At 49.5% G+C, this 25,314-nt stretch overlaps 1 protein-coding gene across 1 annotated transcript in view; it reads left to right on the top strand.

Moving 5' to 3' along the window:
- Positions 1–1,311: 1,311 nt before the first annotated feature.
- Positions 1,312–25,314, top strand: part of ITGA11 (integrin subunit alpha 11) — a 133,109-nt gene continuing 109,106 nt past the window's right edge. The window contains exon 1 of the mRNA XM_019968186.2: positions 1,312–1,436. Within this exon, the coding sequence (XP_019823745.1) occupies positions 1,385–1,436 (52 nt within the window). The 5' untranslated portion in view covers positions 1,312–1,384. The remainder of the gene's footprint in view (positions 1,437–25,314) is intronic.

Here is a 25,314-nt window from a genome sequence, read left to right as displayed (position 1 = left end):
CAGGGTAGCTAGCAAGAAGAGAGGGACATAACGGTGGCGGGCACAATGCCCACTACTATTCTTGTGTGAACCTGGACCTTCTCAAAACCCACTTCGTTCTCCGGAACCTAGCCTAAATGTCACCTCCTCTGGGAAACCTTCCTATCGCTCTCAGTCAGAATCCCCACTCTGTGTACCCACATACCATCCGCCCTCATCCACCCATCCATTTCTCCATCCATCCACCTACTTACTATGTTCCTGGGGTGCTGGGGGCTAAGTGGTCAGTGTGACCTAGAGATTTCCACCCCAAAGGTGTTTTCAGTCTGGGCAAGGAGAGAAGAGTTAATCAAATGATTGCACTAATTAATGTCAAGTTTTTCTACTAAGTACAATGAAAAAAATACTGAGGGGAGAATGAGCATGTATCTGGGGACCTGACCTGCTGAGGATGGGGGCTGGGGAGGGGGTTGAAGGAAGGTTTTCCTGAGAAAGTGAGGAGGGACTTCTACTCTAGTTTTCACCACACTGGCCATCCTACCCTCTGCCTCAGCATCTCCCTTTCTAGAGAGGCCAGCTTCCACATCCACGGATTGTGGTCCAGGCCGTGATTTAAAGCTTGTGCAAAAAATGTGCATTGAATTTATCTGTCAGTGAGTGGTTAGAAGCACTGGGAAGGAAGGTAGCTGGGTTCCAAAGAAGATCCTCGCTGTTACGGTAACAGTGGGCAGAGGCTCCTCCTGGATGCTTTGGAATGTCTCAGGCTTGCAGGGAGGACACCGTGGAGGTAGAGGGGGGATCTGCATTTCTTCCAGGGTCAGGAGGAGAACCGTGGCTTTGCATTCCAAGCCCCAGGGTGCAGGAGAGCAGGGGGCTGTCTCAGAATGGACGTTGTAGGGACATCCACTCCTCTGAGCCAGGAGAGACCCAGTCGTGGCCCTAGGTCACCTGAGGTACTCTCTGAGCTTTCTGAAGCTCCTTCCTCTGGGACGTGGGACTGTAAGTCACTTTTCCTGAACAGACTCTGAATTCGGTGGCGGTGCTGTGGGAGGCAGGGCACTGACGAGGTGGTTCCCAGGAGCGGTGGTTCTCTGGAATTGTCTCCAACTGCAGGAGTGGGCTGGGGGCAGAAGGAGAAATCTAGAGACGCGTCGAGGCCGCAGCCGGCCGCCTGCCCAGGTGGCAGAGGGGCCGAGACTGGACCGCGGCCAGAGCCCCGCGGTGTCCCGGCGCCCCTCCCCGCCGCTCCAGCCCTCCCACTTCCTCTGAAGGAGCCGCGGCTGTCAGGGAACCGGGCGCCGCGCGCAGTGCAGGCTCGGGGCGCCGCGCAGAGTAGGCTGCCGCTCTGGCTCGCCGCCCCCCGCCGCCGCTCCGCACCGGGCCCCGCCGCCGCGCCGCGCGGGCCATGGACCTGCCCAGGGGCCTCCTGGTGGCCTGGACCCTCAGCCTGTGGCCAGGTACGTCCCCCTCTTAACCCCCAGCTCTGGCCTCCGGCAGCCCCTCCCTGACCCACCGAGGCCTGGGGTCCGGCGGCCAGGAGCCCCTCGCGGTGCGCACCCAGGGTCCGACCTCCGCGGCTTTGGGGGACGTGGGTCCCCCGGGAAGTGGCTGCAGTCAAGCGGCTCGCCAAGTTCTACACAAGGAGGGAGGCGCGCCGAGGCGGCCTGGACCCGGGACTTTGGTGTGTTTGGGATGAGTTGAAGAGGCTCGAGTTGAAAAGCGCCGAGGGCCGGTGGCCCCTCGGGGCACCCTGCTTTTCTCCAAGTGCTTCCCGCACCGCCACGGGGGGCACTCGGGGTCCCGCGAGCGCCGGGGCTCGCGGAGGCAGCATCGCTAAGAGCCGGGAGCTGGGTGCGGCGGTCCGGGGGAAGGAGGGTACTGGGGGAGACCTGGAGCTGAAAGCCGCCCAGAGTCGCTCGGGCCCGGACGGAGCGAAGCCTTGGGGCGGTCGGCGCCCAGGCTGTGGGGAGCCGTCGAGGGCCAAGCCAAAGGCGGCCGGGCGCCGCTCGGCAGGCCAGGGCCCCCCGAAAACGTTACCTGACCCTCGAAGTAGGGACGGGCCATCGCCCGCCAAACCCGCGCTCAGAATTGTGCGCTCATTCAATAAAGCTGGGGACGCCGCGGTCGCCGAGACGTGCGCCGCAGCCTGATGAGCTCCAGGCGTCCGGGCGCGGCAGGGACCCCGGGCCGGTGGGGCGAGCGGCCCGGAGCAAGAGGCCACCCTGGGCTCTCCGCACCGGGGCACCCGGCCGGGGAGTCCCCACACCTGACGTCTTGGTGCGACCCGCCACTCCAGGGCGGCAGACAGAGGCGCTGTTCTACGAATCCGGAAAACTTGCAGGACTTCTCCTTGGAGTGGCCCAGTGCTCTGGCAGGGACCAGCGCCTCGGGGACTGGCCGCTGGGCCTAGCCTCCTCTTCTGCGTTGGCTCCAGATCCGGGATGGGCCAGCAGTGGGAGTCAGATGCGATGGCAGGGGGAGAGGCGCCCTCAAAGAGCACAGGTGGAGAGCCCCCCAGCCCAAGGAACTTCACCCCAGTCCTGGGGTACCACTGGAAACCCGGACACCCTGTTGCTGTCCGCAGTGGAGCTTCTGTAGTTGAAAGGGCCTCTGCTGGTGGGGTGCGGTTCAGATCCTAGAGTCACAGCTGAAAACATCGATGCTTTAAGCTGGGGAGGCGGGAGAGTTGGGGACAGCAGGGGAAGAGCTGGAACCAGGCGAGCATATATCTAGAAACCAGCTGATGGCAGCAGAGGTGAAGCCCTCTCTAGGTCATTTAGGCAAGAGGGCGAACTCTATGAACTGTCTTCAAGTCACTAGCAGATCCCACCACAGGAAAAGGGAATGCACTCCTGTGTGATCCCAGATATGTGGGCCCATCAGAGCTTGAGTTGAAGTAGATGCTTTACGGGGCTGTTCAGGTGCTGCAGTGGTGAAGAATCCACCTGCAATGCAGGAGATGGAGGAAAGGCGGTTTCAATCCCTGGGTTGGGAAGATCCCCTGGAGTATGAAGTGGTAACCCACTCCTGTATTTTTGCCTGGAGTATCCCATGGACAGAGGAGACTGGCGGGCTACAGTCCATGGGGTTCCAAAGAGTTGGACATGACTGAGCAGTTGAGCCCGCACACAGCTGCATTATAGGCTAGAATCTTAAGGAAACTAGAGGCAAAGGCTTTGAAATCAATCTTGGCTTCCCATCTGGTTCTGCTGCCCACCTTAGGCAGGTTATACAGTCTCTCCAACAGGTTTCCTCCTCTGTGAATGGAGATAGAAAGTCTGAGTGGTTGGCATGATTAAGTGAAAAGTTGTTAATACAGGACTTAGACAACAGTAGGGTTGAATCAATGGTTAATAATGATAATAGTAAAGTAAGGATGAAGGAGGGGGGCAGGTAGGGGGGTAGGGGGAAGGACAGGGACAGGATTTGTGACTCAGAACTCCCTTTATATGGAGAAAATCACTCCTGAGTTATGTCTGGTCAGTCTGGGTTCTTGAAATATGGGATTCATTAAACGCATCAATCAATGTTGGAACGACATCTGCTTGCAAGGAGCTGGGGGTGGGGCCCAAGCATGTACGCCATCTGGGCCCTGCCTGTAGCTGAAAACAAGGTGAGACCAGGGAAAGCTAAATAGATGCACTGGGCAGTGAATGGCACAGAGGAGCTGAGGGCTGCAGTTCAAACAGGGAAGTTCAGTTCTGCTTGAATAAGCAAGGGAGGCTTCCTGGAGGAGGAGATAGCATTTGGACTGGGCCTTGAAGGAATGTATAGAGTGTGGATAGACCTTCGAGTGGGACTGTTTGTACATTACAGTGTCGTTTCCTGGACCTACGGTAGTTAAAGAAACAAAAGGTGAGTATTTGAAAACCACCAAGATTATTCTGATCCGTGGGGACTCTGAAGATTAGAAGGGTCACAGAGATCACTGGGCCCATCCTCCCAGCTCCAGAACAGGATTGATGTTGATCTCCCATCTGGGCATCACATGGATTCAATGTGAGGGTTACTAGGCAGCTTGCCTACTGGTGATGGCGCAGTGTAGCTGGGCAGGAGACTTGTCAAAGGCCAAGTTGGGGTGGGGGGTAGGGGGATGGAAGTCCTCACTGAAGCCATTATGAATTCAGAGCCTTGATCTTTCCAGAGCTTCTGCTGCAGGCTGGGCAGGGTGGTGACGTGGGCAAAACTATCAAGAAAGCCAGAAAAAAAGTGGACAAGTCCAAAGATGGCTACAGCTGACATTCTGAGAGAGCAGATCCACTGAGCAGAACTTCCCTATCGTGACCCATCTGATGATTATGAAAGAGCATATATGAATGAATCATTTCGCTGTACAAGAAATTAGACACAACATTGTAGATCCACTATACTTTGACAAAATTTTTAAAAATAAAATAAAAATTAATTCCTCCCAGTTTGGAAGCAAAAAAAAAATTAAGACCCTTAGCCATTACTGAGCACTTGTTACCTGACAGATGATACACAGGGAGACCAGACGCAGTGTGGGGCTGAAGGTCCTGGCTTTTCACTGCCTGGGATGGGTCTGACCTCTGATAATTGGGATTCTGTTTCCTTGGCAAGTTACTAACCAGCCCTGTGCCTCAGTTTTCTCATCTGCAAAATGGGGATGATATTATTAATAATAGAACTTAAAGAGTATCCGAAGATGTATAATGTATATTAAGTAACTGAAAAGTTCCAGGCACATATTGAGCATCTAGGAGTTTGTTTTTCTTCTTCAGCATCATCCTCATCATTGCTCAAGGTACCAGCCATTGAATAAGGGATCTGAGGATGCAGAGATGCAACTTTCAAACTCAAATCCATAAGGGAAGTCTAGAGGAAGTGCTAGGATACTGGAAGCTCAGTGGAAACATACATGCCAGGGCCCTAAGTAAACCTGAACTTCCCTAACCCCTTTCCCCAAAGGCCTGGCCCAAAGTCTTGATCATAATGGAAACTTGGGGGAGAGGGGTTGCCATTGAGGCTGTTTTGAAGTCAATGTGATCCTGGCAGGAAGGTTTTGTGTTGTTGGAGAGAAGAACCATCCCACACAGATGGCCCTTGTGGGAGGGGGTTTTATTCAGCAGAAAAATCTTGTATGGAAAATGCACAGTACTGGGCACCACGGGTGTGCAGAGGCTAAAAAGATCCAAGCCCTTGGGAAGAGGGAAAGGAGATAAGGTTTGTCCCTTTGCCTCTCCAATGCCCACCCTACTGGGAGCTTGCCAGCCAAGCCTCTCAGCTACCATCAGCCGAGGAGCTTCAGCAGCCTTCCACAGGCAGACCCTGGGGTCCCTAAGGAGATGAAAGTGGAATACGACCCTCTTTCTTCTTATTCACCCTGTAGTGCTCCCCGCACAGACGGGAAGCCTGTCTCCTCACCATTCTCATTGCTCCTAGCCCACCCACACACGGCAGTGGGCCCCTGAGGAGCTCAGACAGCAACTCACTTTTGTTTTGCCCTCTGTGACCCTCTTCCTCTCCCTCCTGTAGTTATCACTTCCTCCAGCAACAGGGAACTTCCCTTCCATCCTCTCCATTCACTGCTTAGGACAGAACTATGCTCTGGGCTGGGCTGGCCTGGCTCTTGATATAAAGAAGGGACTTTTGAAAATTCCAAAAGCCCTCTTTGCTCTTCTTAATGCCTGATTTGGAGATCACTGTCTCACTCTAGCTTCCAGACCCTCCATACAGTGTTCTATCACAGCTACAAAGAGAAAGGATCCATCAGAGTCCTCCCCAGGCAGTGACAGCCTTTGGCTGACTCAGGGAGGGTCAGCTATGAAGCAAGCTTGAAACGCACACCAACCCATCTCCAAAACGGTGTCTCTGCTGCCCTCATAGCTTAATGACGCTGCCCGACCACCACCAAACTGTGGGCTACCATCAGGAATCCACAGCCATTTGAAACTACTTTCCCTGAAATAATTGTGAGCTCCGAAGTCACCCACATGCCCTCAGTGTGAAGTGCTTGCTCTGCAGAGCTGTGGTCTAGGCAGGACTGTCCCCACCCTGCCAGGTGAAAGTCCAAAATGTTACCTGCAAGGGGAGAAGGGGAGGAGACTGCAGCTGGTCACCTTGTAAACCAAAAATAAATAAGCTCCCCGCAAAATTTCATGAAGCATCTTCATAGTATGTACTTACTGCCTTCACAAGATGAATAAAATCCCACCTGGAGGAAAAAGCCTGTGTGGTCAAACATGCCCCCCTCCCACCCCACCCCCACCTCTGCCCCTCATTTCCTTTGTCACCTGCGCTGAGCTGGAGTGATGATTAGCATATGTGTGACCTGGGAACCCAACTGAGTTCAAATCCTTTCTGCTTGACCCTAGATAAGCCCCTCTGAGACTCAATCCTCATGTGTAAAATGGGTAGAATAACAACTTCACAGGCTGATGTGTCCTTTAGATGATCTACGGTTCATTCGTATCAAGTGTTTGGTACAGCATCTGGCACCCAGTACTACCTCAGCAAACAGTAGCAGTTCATGGATCACCCTTCCCATCGTTCACTTGATCGATACCAGGGACTGTGTCAAACACTTTCTCACATCTCAGCTAGACCTCGCTGTGGCCACAGCCACCAGGTTACACACGAGACATTAAATAGCTCATCTGGAGTCAGGCTGATTGAGTGAGAGGTGGTGTTTGGTGTTTACCTTTAATCCATGCATAATGTCTCTTCCCTGGTGGCTTAGATGGTAAAGAATCCACCTGCAAGGCAGGAGACCTGGGTTCAGTCCCTGGGTTAGGAAAATCCCCTGGAGAAGGAAATGGCAACCTACTGCCAGTATTCTTGCCTGAAAAATTCCATGGGCTGAGGAACCTGGTGAGCTACAGTCCATGGGGTTGCAAAGAGTCAGACACGACTGAGCTGCTAACACTAACTAATGTCTCTTCAGGAAGTAGGCCTGGAGAGCACAGAAAGATGAATAAGATGCTCTTCCTGGAAGATGCTGTCCTCAGGGAAACTGAGGTCTGTATACAGTGGCCACCCTCACAGGGCCACTGGCCCAGGGAGGCTGCTCCTTCCTTCAGACTCAGCTAGACAGTGATTTCTCAGTCAGGACGTTGGTTTGGTGAGGAGTGGTCCTCATGCCGTGTCTTGTAATATGAGGGCTTCTCTCCCTCACTTGCCTTCCTACTCAGGGCCAAGGCGGGCTCTCCCATCTGCCCCCAAGACCCAATACTCTGGGCCACTCTGACTCCCTCTCCAGCCCATCCTCAGGGTCCAGGCTGGGCATTCCTCTCCTCCCTTCCCTGCTTCTGCTTCCCCTAATCAAAACCTGCTCTGAGCTCCCGGCCCAGTGAGTTAATTCATGCTGAACAGCACTAATGAATGGTGACAACTTCATGGATCCTACCCAAAGGGATTTGCATTTTAACTGGTTTGTGTTTGAGCCAAAGGAACAAGGGGCTAATGATGGAATTTCAGGTACCAGGATCTGAAATAGGTGAGACCAAATGGTTGGGGCCAGGGACCTTCCTGGCACAGTCCAACCCCTTAGCTCACTTCTCAATCACTGGTCAGATGCCTCCTACCTAGACCCTTGTGTATGATGGTAGCCCTCATCCTGTAACACAGGAGAAGCCAGTCTGTGGTTTGGTAATGCAGCTCTAAAGCAGGCAGAGGTTTTTCCACGTGGCATGTGGGGCGAGTTAGGCAAGTTGCTATAGCAATGTGCTCTAGGATTCCAAACAGGATGACACAGAGAGAAGGGGCTCCTGCCTCCGCAGCTGGGGTTGACAGCTTTCTTCCCCAAGCCGCATCACCCAGCTGGGTCAGGCTACCAGGAATCCTGACCCTGCAGATTTCCAGAACTCGATTCTTTGTAGACTGGGCCTCAGAAAGGCCATGGAAAAATCATGAAATGAGCAAGTGGATGTAACTCCCAACAGTCTGCAAAGAGCACGCCCGTATATTTTTTCTATCAGTCAGAATAGACTAGCTGAGGTCAGAGGTATGTCCATTAGATAGAGAGGGGAGAGAGAGGCTTTTCAAAGTTAAGTGATTTTCTGGGACTTCCCTGATGGTCCAGTGGCTAAGACTCTGTGCTCCCAAATGCAACCCGGCCTGGGTTTGATCCCTAGTCCAGAAACTAGATCCCACATGTCTCAGCTAAGAGTTCACACAGCACACCTGAGTTCACACACTGCAACTAAAGATCCTTCATGCCGCAACTAAGACCCAGTGCTGATAAATAAATAAATATTTTCTTTAAATTAAGTGATTTCCCCAAGATCACATAGAAACTCCAGGGCAGATCTTCTGGTCAAAGATGAGATTAGGAACCTAATTTGCTACACTCATCAGAGAAACTTAAGGAGAAAGCATTGCTTCAGCCAAAGGAATGAAGTTCTAATAGTAGATTTTCTACATCTGTGGCAGGCAGGTCGGACAAGATCCTTGAAATCATTCTCCGTAGACTGCTGAGGGTGTCTCCAGTCTCCATCATTCTCCCTGTCTTGCCCATCCCCAAGCCCTCAGACTGCTGCTTTCTCCTGCTGCCAGGAAGAAGACCACAAAGCCATGTCTATCTCCTCTCCATCCACTGGAACTGCTCTTTTCCTGGCTCCCTTAGCCCCTTATATTCAGTGGTTGCTGGCAATCATTAAGTCCCATAAATAGTATGTAGACAGAGCTCTTCTCTGAGTTTATTCCCACCACTCACCACATACACAGGACCAGCTACATAATCTGTGGGGCCTAGTGCAAAATGAAAATACAGGGCTCCTTGTTTAAAGACTATTAAGAATTTCAAGATGGCCACAGCAGAGCATCAGACCAAGAGGGCCCCTTCTGAGTGTGGGGCCTGAGCCACTTCTCACAGAGTTCTCTCCTCTCAGGCTTGTGATTTGGCAAGGAAGGCACAGGATCCCTCGTGACACATGAAGAAACTGATTGGTTTGTCCATTTGGCCAGTATGTACTGAGCACCCACGAAACCCCAGGCATCTCCAGGTTCTGGAAATTCCAAATCAGATAAGGCCCAGCCTTTGCCTCAGGGAACACAGTGAGGGCAGAAAGGTACAGATCACACACAGGCTGCTGGTGCAAAGTGCTGGTGTCTGTAGATGCAGAGGATCCCTGGAGCAGCTCTGTAAGCACATAGCCAGGACCGTGGGATGATTTTTAAGTCATGGAATTCAGAAGATGCTTCTGTTTCCAGTTACTAACCCAAGACCACTTTGAGAGCCTTTCTGGGGGACCTTCAAGCATCTGATGCTGGGCTCTGGAGTAGCCCCCTTGGTGAACACGAGAAACCAAAACTCGAAATACTGACCTTTCCACGTGCATGCATGCTAAGTCGCTTCAGTCATGTCCGACCCTATGGACTATAGCCTGCCAGGCTCCTCTGTCCATGGAATTCTCCAGGCAAGAATACTGGAGTGGGTTGCCATGCCCTCCTCCAGGGGATCATCCCAGCCCAGGGCTCAAACCCTTGTCTCTTATGTCTCCTGCACTGGGAGGTGGATCCTTTACCACTGGTGCCACCTAGCCTTCCCACCAGCCGAGGGTATGGGTACTGCTGCGGTCCTGCTGGGCTAACACTTGTAAATGAGGAGTTACTTCTTGGGTTTTTTTACCTGCCCACTTCAGACCCCACTCTTGGTCTGCAGACAATCAGCAAATCCAGTGGTCCTCGTTCCTGGGTGAAGAAGGGAATGATGGTGTAAAACAAAACCTTTGCCTGGGCCCCACCAGAACACACGATCACTCTCTATGGTAGAGCCCAGCATTGGCATTTTTAAAGCTCCACAGGAGTTCTAACAGGCAGCTGAGCCTGAGAACCACCAGTGTCATCTAAACCCAATCCCCAGCCGAGCAGAAGAGAAAACACTGTCCAGGGAAGGGCAATGACTTGCTCAGGGCCACACGACAATCAGTGGTGCAGCCTAGATGTGACCAGATCTCCTGTCCCCCAGTTTTCCAGCCCACCTCCCCCCGCTGCAGTTTCAGAGGATTCATGGCCAAGCTGGGCTGGAGACACAAGGTGGAAGCAGAGTGTGGGGGGCTGAGCCACGAAGTGGAATTTGGGCTGGGGGTGGGTAGTTGGAGGGTTATCCGTCAGCGGCCCTGTCTGTGTCCCGCACAGGGCCATATGCTACCGATCACCGTGTGGTCCCACCTGGACCAAAGAAAAGCCCAGGAGGGGCCGTAGGGTCACCAATTTGGCCAAGGATCCTGGTCAGAACTGTCCCGTGCAGATGGACTGGCACGGCGGGAGGTGTCCAGCAGAGGGTTAGACAAAGCCCATTAGGGTCACCCCAACCCTGTGATTCTGGGCCCCACTGAAGCTGTTCTGAGCGTTCAGGTAAAGGAAGCACCTGACTCAGAATTGGAACTGGCGAAAAGAAGCCCAAGTGGGGTGGGGAAGGGATGCTCTATCAGGAAAAAGTGAGGAGGCTTGCCCAGAGGGCAGGGGAGGAAGCCCCTGGGACCAGCCTGAGGCCCCAGCACAAACTCAGGTGTCATCTTCCCTCCCGCCCCCATCCACCCAGACCTTCCTCAGTAGCAGATGAAGTGAAGCGAAAACACAAACCGAGTGTGTAGTCACTTCCTCTGCTTAAGGCCCTCCACGGCTCCCTGTTGCTTTTACGTTGAGTCCAGCCTCTTTAATAGAAGTCACCAGACCCTGAGTTGTCTGTACTCGGAACCCCTCACTCACAGCACCATGTGGCACCTCCACTAAACTGAGCTTCTTAGTTTGTCAAACACACCAGCTGTCTCTGTCCTTCACTCATATCGTTCCCTGTATCTGATCTGATCCCCTCTTTCTCTTGTCTCCCACTTAATCTTCAGGTCTTCCTCAGTCAGACCTTGGATCAGTCACTGGTGTGAATCTTGAGATGCTTGTTCTTCCCATGATGTTATACCCCCAGACACCACACAGTATTACAATAGCCTGGACAGTGTCCCCCACTGGACTAGAGCAGGAACCACATCTCTTATCAGTCTCTGTGTCCTCAGCTCTCCCATGATGCCAGACATAGAGGGTGCATGCTCAGCCGCTTCAGTTGTGTCTGACTCTTTGTGACTCTGTGGACTGAAGCCCACCAGTTCCTCTGTCCATGGAATTTCCCAGGCAAGAATACTGGAGTGGGTTGCCATTTCCTTCTCTGGGATCTTCCTGACCTGGGTATCGAACCCGAGTCTTCTGCATCTCCTTTGGCAGGCGAGTTCTTTACCACTGAGCCACCTGAGAAGACCACCAGACATTGTACTGCTCACAGAATGTGTGCTGAATGAAAGAACTGTCTATCCAAGTCAACGAAAAGATATTTAAGGGCAAGATAGACGTCTTACGTTTCTTTGTAGCTGCACCCACAAGAGGTCCTAACACAGTGGCTTGTATTAGGTTCTCTGCCAGGCTCTTTGGAGGATAAAAGATAAGAGATAAGTCCTGTCCTTCAAGCAGTTTATGGCCTAATAGGAGAGAGATCTTTGGAAAAATAACTAAGACAAAGGAGGAAGTAATAAAAGCTGTAAGAGAGCTACAAAGACTCTGGGATTTGAGAATTGAAAAAGACATGATTTGTAAATGTAGGAAGAGCAGAGAATGTATCTGAAAAATGGCCTGATGTTGGTCAGCAGGATGCTGGAGTGTGTGCTGTAGGGAACTGCAAGAATGGAACATGGGCTGAGGCCACTGAGAGAGGACTCAATGCCAACTAAGATATTTGAATGTAGCATGGGAGCCATTGGAGGTTTTGGGGGGAGGTTAAAGGCATGTTCTGGGCTTTTTAGGGGCTCAGATGGTAAAGAATCTGCCTGCAATGCAGGAGACCCAGGTTCGACTTCTGGATTGGGAAGATCCGCAGGGGAAGAAGGGAATGTCTACCCACTTTCAGTATTTTTGCCTGGAGAATTCCACGAACAGAGGAGTCTGGTGGGCTACAGTCCATGGGGTCATAGAGAATCAGACACAGCTGAGTGACTACCACACACACAGAGGCATGTTCTAATCTGTTTTGAGAGGCTCCTTTGTGGGGTGGATATGGGGTGGGGGCGGGGAATTTGATGAGACAGGACAACAACCAGGAGCAAGGAGGTTGCTAAGATGGCTCCAACCCAGGCAGGAGGACGCCAGAGCCTGATGTACGGGTGGTGAGAGGAGAAGGGAGAGGAGCCTGTGGGGGGTGGACTGAGCATCCTTGGTCCCCAGGGAAGGAAGAGGAGAGAATACGGGGCCGGGGCATTTAAGGAACAGGAAGTCGAGTGGATTCTGGATGTGTTGAACCTATGGGGCTTTGGGGCAGGTGGACATGTTGGCTGGGTGCTTGGAAGGGAGTCTGACTCGGCGTGTCTTGACTGGAAGCCTGTCACATATGTATATGTGTGCCTTGGTGTCACTCGGGCCTGAGAGAGACAGAGAGCACTCCTGGTGTGGGGTCTCCTGTCCCTCCATCCCCTTTCCAGACCCAGAAGCAGTGATTCATGCCCCAAACTTAAAGAGAACCCAGACTCTGATTTTAAAAGCCTTTCAGAGCAGAAGAAACCAACCAGAAGGCCAGGCCAGACCACAAGCCAAACATCAGCTGTGGAATGTGCTTGCTGTTGATGGTGAGGCCAGCCAGGGGCAGACATGCTGGCAGGCTCGGCAAGAGGCCCCTCTGGTCGTCCCGAATGGGTCAGAGTGGTCACCGAGATGGTCCCTGCTCTTTCCTCTCTTTTCCCTGTGGATCTGCCTGCCTTTGAGCGCATCTTCAAACTTGCCCCCTCCCCCACCCCCGCCTGTAAGCTGGGCTGATTCCATCATCCTTGGTGTGAAAGCTCTGGTCTGCCATCCATCTTTCCACTTCTACTCAGCCCGGAGGACTAGGACTGGGGGACAGACAGAGGTCTGGGGGCTGCCGAAGGGGCACCCAGAAAGGCTCCCGTGGCTTGTGGCCGCAGCCAACCCACTGGTCTCCCTGCCTCCGCCCTGTCCCTTCAACTCTTGCTCCCAGTGGCCAGAGGGATGCTGCTGGGATATAGATCAGATCGCATCCTATCTCTTCGCCCCAAACCCTCTGGGGCTCTCCTTCTTCTCTGGGTGAGACACCTGTGGGATCCAGCTCCCCTGCCTTTCTGACCTCATCCTCTACTCCTCCCCCACTGGCTCCTTCTGCTCCACTCACGCAGTTTCTGGAATGTTCTTGAAACATACCTGGCGCCTTGGGCTTCACCGTCTGCCTGGGGTGCTCACCACCAAAGAGCCTCTCTCACTTCCTTCAGGTCTTTTCTCTAACACCTCTCATAGAGGCCTTTCCTGCTCCCCTAACTAAAATGTCAGCCTCCCCTATGTGCACCCCCTTACATAAACCCCTGCCCCTGCTTCAGTCCCCCTGGGGTATTCCTCACTCTCGAGCATTAATACCAATTGTTTAAATTCACCTTGTGTGTTGTCTGTCTCCTCCAACAGAGTGTAATCAGGAGAGCAAGAATTCTTTTCGTTGTTGTTGTTGGAATATAATTGCTTTGTGTGTGTGCTCAGTCTCTCAATCATGTTCAGCTCTTTGTGACTCTATGGACTGTAGTCTGCCAGACTCCTCTGTCCATGGGGTTTCCCAGACAAGAATACTGGAGTGAGTTGCCATTTCCTCCTCCAGGGGATCTTCCCGACCCAGGGATTGAACCCTTGACTCTTAGGTCTTCTGCATTGGCAGGCGGGTTCTTTACCACTGAGCTACTGAGGAAGCTCATGATTGCTTTACACTCTTGCATTAGTTTATGCTGTACAACAAAGTGAATCAGCCATAAGTATGAATATGTCCCCTCCCTCTCGAAACTCCGTCCCCTCTAGGTCATCGCAGAGCTCCAGGCTGGGCTGCCTGTGCTGTACGGCAGCTCCCCGCAGCTGCCTCTTTTACACGTCACAGTGTATATACGGAGGTGCTGCTCTCCCAGTTTGTCCCGCCGTCCTTTCCCCCTTCTGTCAGGACAGCAATAGAAATGCAGATGTACAGAGCATGCACTCTTGAATGCTGTTTTACATGTGTACCCCAAGGTTCAGAGAAGTGCCCGGCCAAAGTAGTCTAGTGATAAGTGGTTGTGGAATGAATGAATTAACCAATGAAAACCTTCCCCCAGCCTGCAACAGACTGAAATCCTAGTAGTTACCCTTTCTACAAGTATCACCCAAGCTCCAGGCACCTTTCTTAGGACACCAGTCCCCTAGGTATTCACTCCTGACACTTCCAAGGCCATTTGTTATTAAAGACTTACTTTCCAGACAAGAAGAGGGTGGTGGTGGTTATAAGTGGGCAGGTCTTGCAGGAGGGATTCTTGATGGGAGAAGGGCCTTGAAAGGGGAAAATCATTCACAGCGTGCAGCCCAAGCCAGTCCAGCTGGCCCCATGCTGTTCAATGTTATTTACTGTGACTCAGAGAGGACACAGGGAGACATGGGATGGGACGTGTTTTTACGCAATGAAAACCTAGGTATGTGACAGGATTTCCCAGAGAACACGGGGGTGGAACAGAAGTTTAAAATGCCTCTTTTCCCACAAAAGTGTAGTGATTCAGACATCATCCATGGACCACAGAATGTGGACATGTCCTCTGGTACCCCAGAAGGAGCTGGGAGCACCCAGAGAAGATGGCAGGGGCTGAACTGTAGACCCCAGTAGTAGACCAAGCTGTGGTCCAATTCCTGGGAACCAGCAGACCAGAATCTGCCTTGGTGACTGGGGAGATGATGTGAAACCCATTGAACAGGTGGGGAGACTGAGCCTGAGCCCAAGGTTCATATTAGGGGCATGTACCATTGACTTGGGGTTTGAATAATGGCCCTGGTACTTAAGAAGTGTGTGACTTTGGGTAGGTCATAACCTCTCTTTGGAATGTATATGAAAGTGTTAGTCACTCAGTCATGTCTGACTCTCTGCGACCCCTAGACTGTAGGCCACCAGACTCCTCTGTCCATGGAATTCTCCAGGCAAGAATACTGGATCGGGTTGCCATTTCCTTCTCCAGGGGATCTCCCGAGCCAGGGCTTGAACCTGGGTCTCCCACATGGCAGACAGATTCTTTACCATCTGAGCCACCAGGGAAGCCCCTTGGAATGTATAATAGAAATGATAATGCCTACCTTGTAGAATTAATATAAACCATTGGAAATAATACGGATTACCAAATGACATGTCTGGCGAGGATGAGGTGCTCTATTAAATGTGTGCTACTTGCTGGCAGTCACTGACAGCTCGCATGAATCAGGCTTTGTCTGAGCACTCATGTTCTCGATAATCCTGTAAGAGGGGTGCTGTTATCCCCCCCACTTCAGAGCTGAGGGAACTGAGGCATGTCATTAAGTAATTTACCCAAGATCACCAGGGTCATAAAGTCACAGCCTGGGATTTGAATCCAGGGAGGTCTGAGTCCAGAAACTGCAATTCCTAGAGGTCATGTGACTTGCCTGAGGTCTTGCAGCTGCCGATAAAGATGAGTTCCAGACTCCAAATCCAGGTTTGATCATCTCCAAAGGCCACCTTCTTTCCTGCTTTTCCTGTACCGCTCACATAACTCTGGCCGTATCTGTGTAACATCTGGAGTATTTGCACTTAATAATTTTCATTCAATTGACTTTAAATCAACTCAGTCTTTTCACATACCCTCATCCTAAGCAATAATTGGTATGAAATCTAAGTTTTGATTTGCTTGTAGTTTTTTAATATCCATTAAACATGAGTTGTCAAGTTTTCCCAGATGGCTCAGTGGGTAAAGAATCTGCCTGTAATGCAGGAGACACAGGAGACAGACGGGGGTTTGATCCCTGGATTGGGAAGGTCCCCTGGAGAAGGAAATGGCAACCCACTCTAGTATTTCTTGCCTGAAAGATCCATGGACAGAGGAACCTAGTGGGCTACAGTCCATGGGGTCAGAAAGAGTCGGACATGACTAAGTGACCAAGTGCACCAGTGCGTGGTTTAATGCTCACCTTTGTCCCACCTGAAGTCTTTGCACCCACTGTGCCACAGGGGACCCTAGGTCCCCCTGTGCAGCCCTCGGGAAGGACAGCTGTCCCCTCGTCCTTATTCATCCAGAACTGAAGTGGCTGGGTCTTGGTTGCAGCATGCAGGTTCTAGTTCCCTGACCAGGGATTGAACCCGGGCCCCCAGCCTTGGGAGTGCAAAGTTTTAACCACTGGACCACCAGGCAAGTCTTTCCTTGGAGGTTTGGTCAATGACCCTGCCAGGGCTAGCAACTCCTTGGCACATGCCAGGAAGAGTCCCAAGAAGTTCAGGCTTGGCCATGTTCTCTCATGCTCAGCCCTCCCCAGGGTGAGGCCCAGGAGGGCACTTTCCCCCCACCTAGGAGCCAGGTCCCTCAGTGTTTCTGCAGCGCTGTTAGGCTTGGCAGTGGCTCCCCTGGACTGGTGCCCCCTGCTGATGGAGGCAGGCTGGGGAAGAAGGGTCTGCCCAGGGTGCCCCTCTCTCAAGGGCAGAGGGAGCTTTTATGCAGAACCAGAGGCCAAGAGCCCCAGATCAAAGCTTTGCTGAGCCTGGGGCTGGCCTGGAGTTGGGACAGGGGTGGGGAAGCAGTAGGGGTGGTGTAGGAACCACTGGGGAGGGCAGTCTGAATAAGTCTGTTGTCTCCACGAAAGAAGAGGAAACCCCAATCCTCTCCATAACAAATGTCCTTCGAGGATGTAGGTTAAAGTGGAAAGGATATTGCTGCTTTCTCTAGGCCCTAACAGATCCAAAAAGGCCTCCTCTTCCAAGAAGCCTTCCCAGACTTCTGCCAAAGTGATTACCATAGTTCTGTGAACTTCTGTGTCACCGCGGCTGCGTCTCCTCACCTGTCATCTTATCAGCTGTACTCCACTGTCCACGAGGCTGCCTGTCCCTTGGGCAGTGGGCACTGTTTACCTCCTCCTCTCTTACTCTCTCCTCCTCTGTGTAGCATCACACCATCTGCCCTTCCTGTAACTATTAGGGTCTTGACATTTCCCCAGGCAGGTCCCACCAGGAAACACTTCTCTCCTTTAAACCTTGACCCCTCACAGCCTGCTGGACAGTAAGACAACTGGAAACTAAGTCACACAGAGGCATTCACAGCTAACAGAATGTTAGCTCCACCCTGCCTCGTCCTGATTTTATAGGAAAGGCTGTTTGAAACCAGCCAGGACTTACTCCAAATGGGTCAGTCTGGCCCAACCCTGAGTGTTACAGAAGTGGAAACCAAACCCTGGGACTGGATTGTATCTCTCACTAACTGGACCTTCCAAGCCCAGGGTCATGAAAAATCCCTGGACTGTGGATAACGACTTCTGGGTCAAGTTCAGGCTCCCATTCTAAACTTAAATTAGCCGCATGTCCTCTTAAGACTTCCATTCAATCACTTCTAAAATAAATGTTTGGCCTTCATGTTTATGAAAGCTCTTTGGGGGCTGTGCTTCCACGCTTCTGTGAACATTTCCTGAGCCAGAGTTTTCCCTCTGGTTGTAAAGCTACACGTTGCGTGAGAAAGAAGTTGACAACAGAAATTCTTTTTAATTTTATTTTATTTTAAACGTATTTTTATTGAAGTTGATTTACAATGTTAATTTCTGCTGTATCACAGAGTGATTCAGCTATACATATACATTCTCTTTCATATTCTTTCCCATGATGGTTTGTAACAGGATATTGAAAATAGTTCCCCGTGCCACACAGTAGGACTTTGCGTATCCATGCTATATATTAGTCTGCGTCTGCTAATCCCAAATTCCCAGTCCACCACTCTCCCGCCCTTCTTCCCCCGACAACCACAAGTCTGCTCTCTGTCTGTGAGTCTGTTTCTTTCTCATAGATAAGTTCATTTGTGTCGTATTTTCGATTCCACACATGAGAGGTAGCGTATGACCTTTGTCTCTCTGTGTCTTACTGACTTAGAATGGTAAGCTCTAGGCCCATCCGTGTCGCTGCACATGGCACCGTTGCATTCTTTTTCGTGGCTGAGCAGTCTCCCACTGTGTACATGTGGCACGTCGTCTTTACCCATTCATCTGCTGATGGACATTTAGGTTGCTTCCGCATCTTGGCTATTGTGAAGAGTGCTGCTGTGAACATAGGCTGCGTGCATCTTCTTGAATTAGAGTTTCGTCTAGATATATACCCAGGAGTGGGATTGCTGGGTCATGTGGAAGCTCTGTTTTTTGAGAAAACTCCATACTGTTTTCCATAGTGCCTGCACCAGGTTACACTGGAATTTTATTTGAAAACAACTCCATCTAGAACATAGAGGGACCCACTGCATGACTGGCCCTTCCTCATCCACAGGTTCATGAGGAGTCCTGTGCTTCAGAGGTGTCCTGGGCTTCAGAGTCCTGGGTTTCCAAGAGGGAACTTGGAACCTGAACATCCCAGATAAGTGGCTATCCTTGGCTTGTATTCCTCCAGTGACAGGGGACTCACCACCTCACAAGACAGGCCTTTGTTTTCTAGCAAAGGCAGATGGAGTCATGAGCCCTTAATTCTCCTAAGGTCGTAAAAGTGGCATTAGACATTGAGATAGTTTTGGAATCATAAGTAACTGACATGTACCAAAAACCAAAGGGCTTCTGCATATCACTTGGAACCAAAGCCATTCCATTCCTCAGCGTCCTCTATCCCCACCAAGCCTAGCCAATAGCATCCAGCTTAGCTTGGGTTCTGGTGCATTTATGTTGAGCTCTATGCAGACAGAGAACTTTTCAAATGGGTGGGGTGTATCCGTTGTAGGGCGGGCCCTGCAGGCTTGAAAGGGACGGGCCCCCACAATTCCTTTTTTTAGTTCGCATTCAAAGACCAGGGGCAGACAGGCCCACGGTTCTCTGGGTCCTCACTGCCCTACTTCCTCTCTTCCAAGGGAAAGCCTTGCCACAAATTGCATATCCTGAGCCTTGTCTTGTTCTTACTTTGTCCAAACACCCTCTGGACTGGCACTGACCTCAGATGCCCAGAGCTCTTGATCTGCACACTCCATAACAAGCAGGAGACAATCTTAGGAGTCGGAAAACCAAAACCAAACTGTCTGAGCTCTTTGAGCTGGTTAGTATGTTAGGAAAGGGAGGAACTCGCTGTCCAATTCGTCTCCCCTTGAAATGACCGGTGGCCAGGATCAAAAGTGGGCGGAGCCGCCACGTCCGGCTCTGCAGGTTGCGTACTGCATAACTCAGTCTGCTATTAGGTTGGCCAAAAAGTTTGTTCAGATTTTTCTTTAGCCTATAGAAAGTCCCCAAAACCAAAAAGCCAACTCTATACAATGTAAACAGCCCCCTCTGCAGTTGTGAAGTGTAGTGCAGTGACCCAGGGAGTGACAGATAAATTAGTAACAGTACATGAACGGGCTTCATTAAAGCTGACACAGGGACTTAGAGATACAACATCTAGTCCAGCGTGTAGTTACAGATAAAGAAATTGAGGGCCGGGAAGAGGAAGAAATTGGTCCAGAGTCATAAAAACAAGTTAGAAGCTAGAACTAGGGCTTCTGAAGCCAAATTCAGTGCTCTGACTTCCCTCCCTTCCCGAGGCTCTGACTGTCAAGTTCGCCTTCTACTCCTTGTTGGCAGGTTAGTGTGTGGGGTTAGTGAGGTTCTCAGAGGCCTGAATATTTCTAGGCTCTCTCTCTCCTTTTGGTCTCATATTGTCTGATAAGTCCACAGGCGCTTATTGAGCCTCTGTTGTGTGCTAGACATTGTTCTAGATCCTGAGGAATAAGTGGGGAGAGAGACAGACACAGTCCCTTCAGTGGAGTGCTGGGAAATGTGTAATAACTGACTCTGGCTCTTGGGATGGCGTGGAGAGTCCTTCTTTGTAGCATTTGCCAATGACTGTGGTGTAATCACATCTTTAAATCAACTTTAAGCTACCAACAGTCATCACTGAGAGGGAAGATTGTACACAATTGTCTCTTGTGAGAATAGTCCAGCACACCACTCGCCCCTCCTCTTGTGGAACTTAAACTTCAGTGGGAGAATAAACAAATAGCTCTCATAGCCAGCTATAATTACCTTTAACTATAAAAGAAATAAAGAATATGCTTTGAGGGAGAATAATGGATTCTCCATAGCATGGTCAGGGAAGATTTGTCCCAGGCTGTGACATTAAAACTGGAGGTTGAGGGACTTCCTTGGTAGCTCAGTGGTTAAGACTACACACTTCCAATGTAGGGGATACAGGTTCAATCTTCGGTCAGGGAACCAAGATCCCATATACTGCATGGAGCAGCCAAAAAAAAAAAAAGAAAATTGGAGATTGAGAAGGAGCTGCCTGAGCAAAGATTTGGGAAAGACCTTGAGATGGAAAGAGCTTGGTTTGAGAAGCAGGGAGGAAGGCAGTGTGTCTAGACGCTGCAAGTAATGAAGTTTATGGCACAGGAGCAGACAGATCCTGCAGGGCCTGGTGGGTCCTGGGAAAGGGTCTGGAATCCACCCTACATGCAATGGGAGGACCCTGGAGGGTTTGAAGCAGGAAAGTGCCAGGATCTGGTTGGCATTTTTAAAAGATCACCCTGGAATCAAGTCACCAGTTAGAAAACTGGTGTTTATTAAGTCCAGGCAGAAAAGGATGAGAATAACTCGGACCGGGTGATGTCAGAGAAAATCGAGAAGAATGGGCTTGAGAGGGCTGGAGCGGGTAGAACCTGCAGGGTTTGCTGATGGGAAGTGGAGGAAAATCCCGAGGAAGGACCTCCAAGTTTCTGACTGGAGCAGCGGGGTGGGTGGTAACGCCAAGTGCATTGATGGGGACACTCAGGGAAAAGCCAGTTTGGAAGAGAAAACCTCAGGTACCTCTTCAGTCGTGTGAAGTGAGGGATGCTATAAGACAACCAAGTGAAAATGTTCTAGGGGCAGCTGGATGTTGGTCGTGGGACTCAGAAGGCAGGGCTGGGCTGGGCTGGGGTGTGGTCTGGGGTTCTCAGGAGCCCAGGCCACTTTGGGGTGACTGGAAGAAGGCAGCAGCCCAAGGCACACCACACTCAGCCAGATACTATGGTGGATATTTGGGGTCACATCTGATTCGTTTTCCACACAGCTTGGGGTATGTGTGTGTGTTTTAGTTAATCAAGACTTCATTGTACTTTTTTTTTTTTTTGCATACTTCTGACTTTTTATTCAGTTTGCCATATACACACAAGACCTGTATCTATGCAATACTTTGTTTTTCTTTTGTTTTTTTTAAATTTTTTGTTTTTTAGTTTTTACAATGTGGTGTTGGTCTCTGCTGTACAACAATGCAAATCAGCCATAATTATACATATATCCCCTCCATCTCGAACCTTCCTCCCATCCCACATCCCACCCCTCTAGGTCATCACAACAGGAATTCATCATGTCCCTGCTGGTGTGTTTTAAAATCCTTCCGGGCAGCTCTTGAAAGCTTAAAGAAAGAGCTCCATTTTGATCAATGTCTCTACCTAGAGAGAAAGATAAATGATGTAAGGCAGAAAACTCCACTGGCTTTCATAAAACTGTGAGTCTTATTCCTGACAAAGGTGATCCGTGTGTTCTCTGAAGGCATGGGATGGCTGTCCAAAGCTGGGAGTGAAAATAATGTTAATTACAGCAAATTTAAGCGTAGTGTTTCTGTTTCCAATTTTTAGGCCTGTTTTCCATGAGCTTGACATCTGCTTAACCAACACATTGGCAGACTCCTGGTTTAAAAAAAAAAAAAAAAATCAAAAGGGCAGATTTTTGCTCTCACCAGCACTTGCTCCAATTTTCCATCTCCACCCTCTGGATGCTGATGCGAGGGTTTCTATTCAACCGCATCCACCTGCCCCCAGCAAGCATTTGGTCTCCTCTGCAGACCCTTAGTAACAGAGCTTCCACTGAAAAAGACTGCCCAGCCAATGTCTGTTGGTTTCTGATTTAGAGTATTCTTCCTTCTATAAGGCTGTGAATGCTTTGGAGAGTTGAGGGGATGTTTTGATAAGTCACACATTAGCGAGCATGTGTTTGTATAGCACAAAATATGACACTGGGGGAACAGAACCATTTAAAAAATTTTATTTATTTATTTCATTTTATTTTCTTGGCTATGCTGGGTTTTTGTTGCTGTATACAGGCTTTCTCAAATCTTCCCTGGTGGCTCAGAGGGTAATGCGTCTGCCTGCAATGCAGGAGACCCAGGTTCAATCCCTGGGTCAGGAAGATCCCCTGGAGAAGGAATGGCAACCCACTCCCGTACTCTTGCCTGGAAAATCCCATGGACGGAGGAGCCTGGTAGGCTGCAGTCCATGCGGTTGCAAAGAGTCGGACACAACTGAGTGGCTTCACTTCACTCACAGGCTTTCTCCAGCTGTGGCTAGCAGGGGCTACTTTTCGTTGTGGTGTGCGGGCTTCTCAGTGCAGTGGTTTCTCTTGTTGCAGAGCACAGGCTCTGGGTGCTCGGGCTTCCTAGCTGTGGCACACAGGCTTAGTTGCCCTGTGGTATGTGGGATCTTCCTGGACCAGGGCTCCATCCCGTGTCCCCTGCATTGGCCGGTGAATTCCTAACCAGCGGGCTACCAGGGAAGGCCCAGACCATTTTCTGATGAAAGAAGGGTACTGAAGTAAGGGAGAGAGGTCGGCGGGTCAGGCGCCCAACATATATCATGGGGACCTTCAGAGCCTGGCTGGAGAGCAGAGACTGAGTGGACAGAGGCGCTGTGGGCAAAGGGAAGGCTGTATTGTGTCCCATCTGCTCACGTCCTTCTTAGATGTGCAGTGCATTCTCAGTTGCTCCGTTGTGTCTGACCCTGTGCGACCCCATGGACTATAGCCCACCAGGTTCCTCTGTCCATGGAATTCTCCAGGCAAGAATACTGGAGTGGGTAGCCATTTCTGATGAGCTCATCCATAGCCATTCATTCACTTGTTCATTCTTTTTTTTTTTTTTTTTCCCTGTTTTTTTAATTAATTTATTTTTTATTGAAGGATAACTGCTTTACAGGATAATTGTTTTCTGTCAACCCTCAACATGAATCAGCCATAGATATACATATATCCACTCCCTTTTAAACCTTCCTCCCGTCTCCCTCCCCATCCCACCCCTCTAGGTTGATACAGAGCCCCTGTTTGAGTTTCCTGAGCCATACAGCAAATTTCCGTTGGCTATGTATTTTACATATGGTAATGTAAGTTTCCATGTTACTCTTTCCATACATCTCACCGTCTCCTCCCCTCTCCCCATGTCCATAGGTCTATTCTCTATGTCTGTTTCTCCATTGCTGCCCTGTAAATAAATTCTTCGGTACCATTTTTCTAGATTCCATATATATGTGTTAGAATACAATATTTCTTTTTCTCTTTCTGACTTACTTTACTCTGTATAATAGGTTCTAGGTTCATCCAGCTCATTAGAACCTTGACTCAAATGCATTCCTTATTATGGCTGAGTAATATTCCTTTGTGTGTATGTACCACAGCTTCTTTATCCATTCATCTGTTGATGGACATCTAGGTTGCTTCCATGTTCTAGCTATTGTAAATAGTGCTGCGATGAACAATGGGATACATGTGTCTTTTTCAGTTTTGGTTTCCTCAAGGTATATGCCTAGGAGTGGGATTGCTTGGTCATATGGTGGTTTTATTCCTAGTTTTTTGAGGAATCTCCATACCTTCTTCCACAGTGGCTGTATCAATTTACATTCCCACCAACAGTGCAAGCGCATGTCCTTTTCTCCACACCCTCTCCAGCATTTATTGTTTGTAGACTTTTTGATGATGACCATTCTGACTGGTGTGAGGTGATATCTCATTGTAGTTTTGATTTGCATTTCTTTAATAATGAGCAAGGTTGAGCATCTTTTCATGTGTTTGTTAGCCATCTGTATGTCTTCTTTGGAGAAATGTCTGTTTAGGTCTTCCCCCACTTTTTGATTGGGTTGTTTGTTTTTCTGGTATTGAGTTGTATGAGCTGCTTGTATATTTTGGAAATTAATCCTTTGTCAGTTGTTTCATTTGCTATTATTTTCTCCCATTCTGAGGGTTGTCTTTTCACCTTGCCTATAGTTTCCTTTGCTGTGCAAAAGCTTTTAAGTTTAACCAGATCCCACTTGTTTACTTTTGTTTTTATTCCTGTTACTGTAGGAGGTGGGTCATAGAGGATCTTGCTTTATGTCATTGAGTGTTCTGCCTACATTTTCCTCTAAAAGTTCTATAGTTTCTGGTCTTACATGTAGGTCTTTAATCCATTTTGAGTTTATCTTTGTGTATGGTGTTAAGAAGTGTTCTAATTTCATTCTTTTACATGTAGCTGTCCAGTTTTCCCAGCACCATTTATTGAAGAGACTGCCTTTGCCCCACTGTATATTCTTGCCTCCTTTGTCAAAAATAAGGTACCCATAGGCCCATGGGTTTATTTCTGGGCTTTCTATCTTGTTCCATTGGTCTATATTTCTGTTTTTGTGCCAATACCATACTGTCTTGGTGACTGTAGCTTTGTAGTATAGTCTAAAGTCAGGAAGGTTGATTCCTCCAGCTCCATTCTTCTTTCTCAAGACTGCTTTGGCTATTTGGGGTCTTTTGTATTTCCATATGAACTATGAAATTTTTTGTTCTAGTTCTGTGAAAAATGCCATTGGTAATTTGATAGGGATCACACTGAATCTGTAGATTGCATTTGGTAGTATAGTCATTTTCACAATACTGATTCTTTCTACCCAGGAACACAGAATATCTCTCCATCTGTTTATGTCGTCTTTGATTTCTTTCATTAGTGTCTTATAATTTTCTGTGTACAGTTCTTTTGTCTCCTTAGGTAAGTTTACTCCTAGATATTTAATTCTTTTTGTTGCAGTGGTGAAGGGGATTGATTCCTTAATTTCTCTTTCTGATTTTTCATTGTTAGTATTTAGAAATACAAGTGATTTCTGTGTATGGATTTTGTGTCCTCCAACCTTGCTAAATTCACTGGTTAGCTCTAGTAATTTTTTCTGATACTACCTTTAGGGCTTTCTATGTACACTATCATGTCATCTGCAAACAGTGAGAGCTTTACTTCTTCTTTTCCCATCTGGATTCCTTGTATTTCTTTTTCTTCTCTCATTGCTGTAGCTAGGACTTCCAGAACTATGTTGAATAATAGTGGTGAAAGTGGACACCCTTGTCTAGTTCCTGATCTTAGAGGGAATGCTTTCAGTGTTTCACCAATGAGAATAATGTTTGCTGTAGGCTCGTCATGTCACTTGTTCATTCTTCAGTCTGTTCTGTCCGCTTTGTTGTGAGCCTGTTGTGTCCCAGACACTGTGCAGGGCTCAGGGGTGAGGAGGGACAGAACCCTCTCAGTTCATTTAAAGTCACCTCCCTTATGGCACCAAAGGCAAGGTTATCATAGGATCTTCAAAGCTTCAACTCAAATGAAAGTTTTCCAAAGAAAGATATTGCTGGTCCAGCTGGAAGGGTGTC

Source organism: Bos indicus, chromosome 10 (assembly GCF_029378745.1).
Source record: "Bos indicus isolate NIAB-ARS_2022 breed Sahiwal x Tharparkar chromosome 10, NIAB-ARS_B.indTharparkar_mat_pri_1.0, whole genome shotgun sequence".
Classification (NCBI taxonomy): Eukaryota; Metazoa; Chordata; class Mammalia; order Artiodactyla; family Bovidae; genus Bos; species Bos indicus.
The sequence above is the reverse complement of the archived record's forward strand: the minus strand, read 5'-3'. Positions and strand labels throughout refer to the sequence as shown.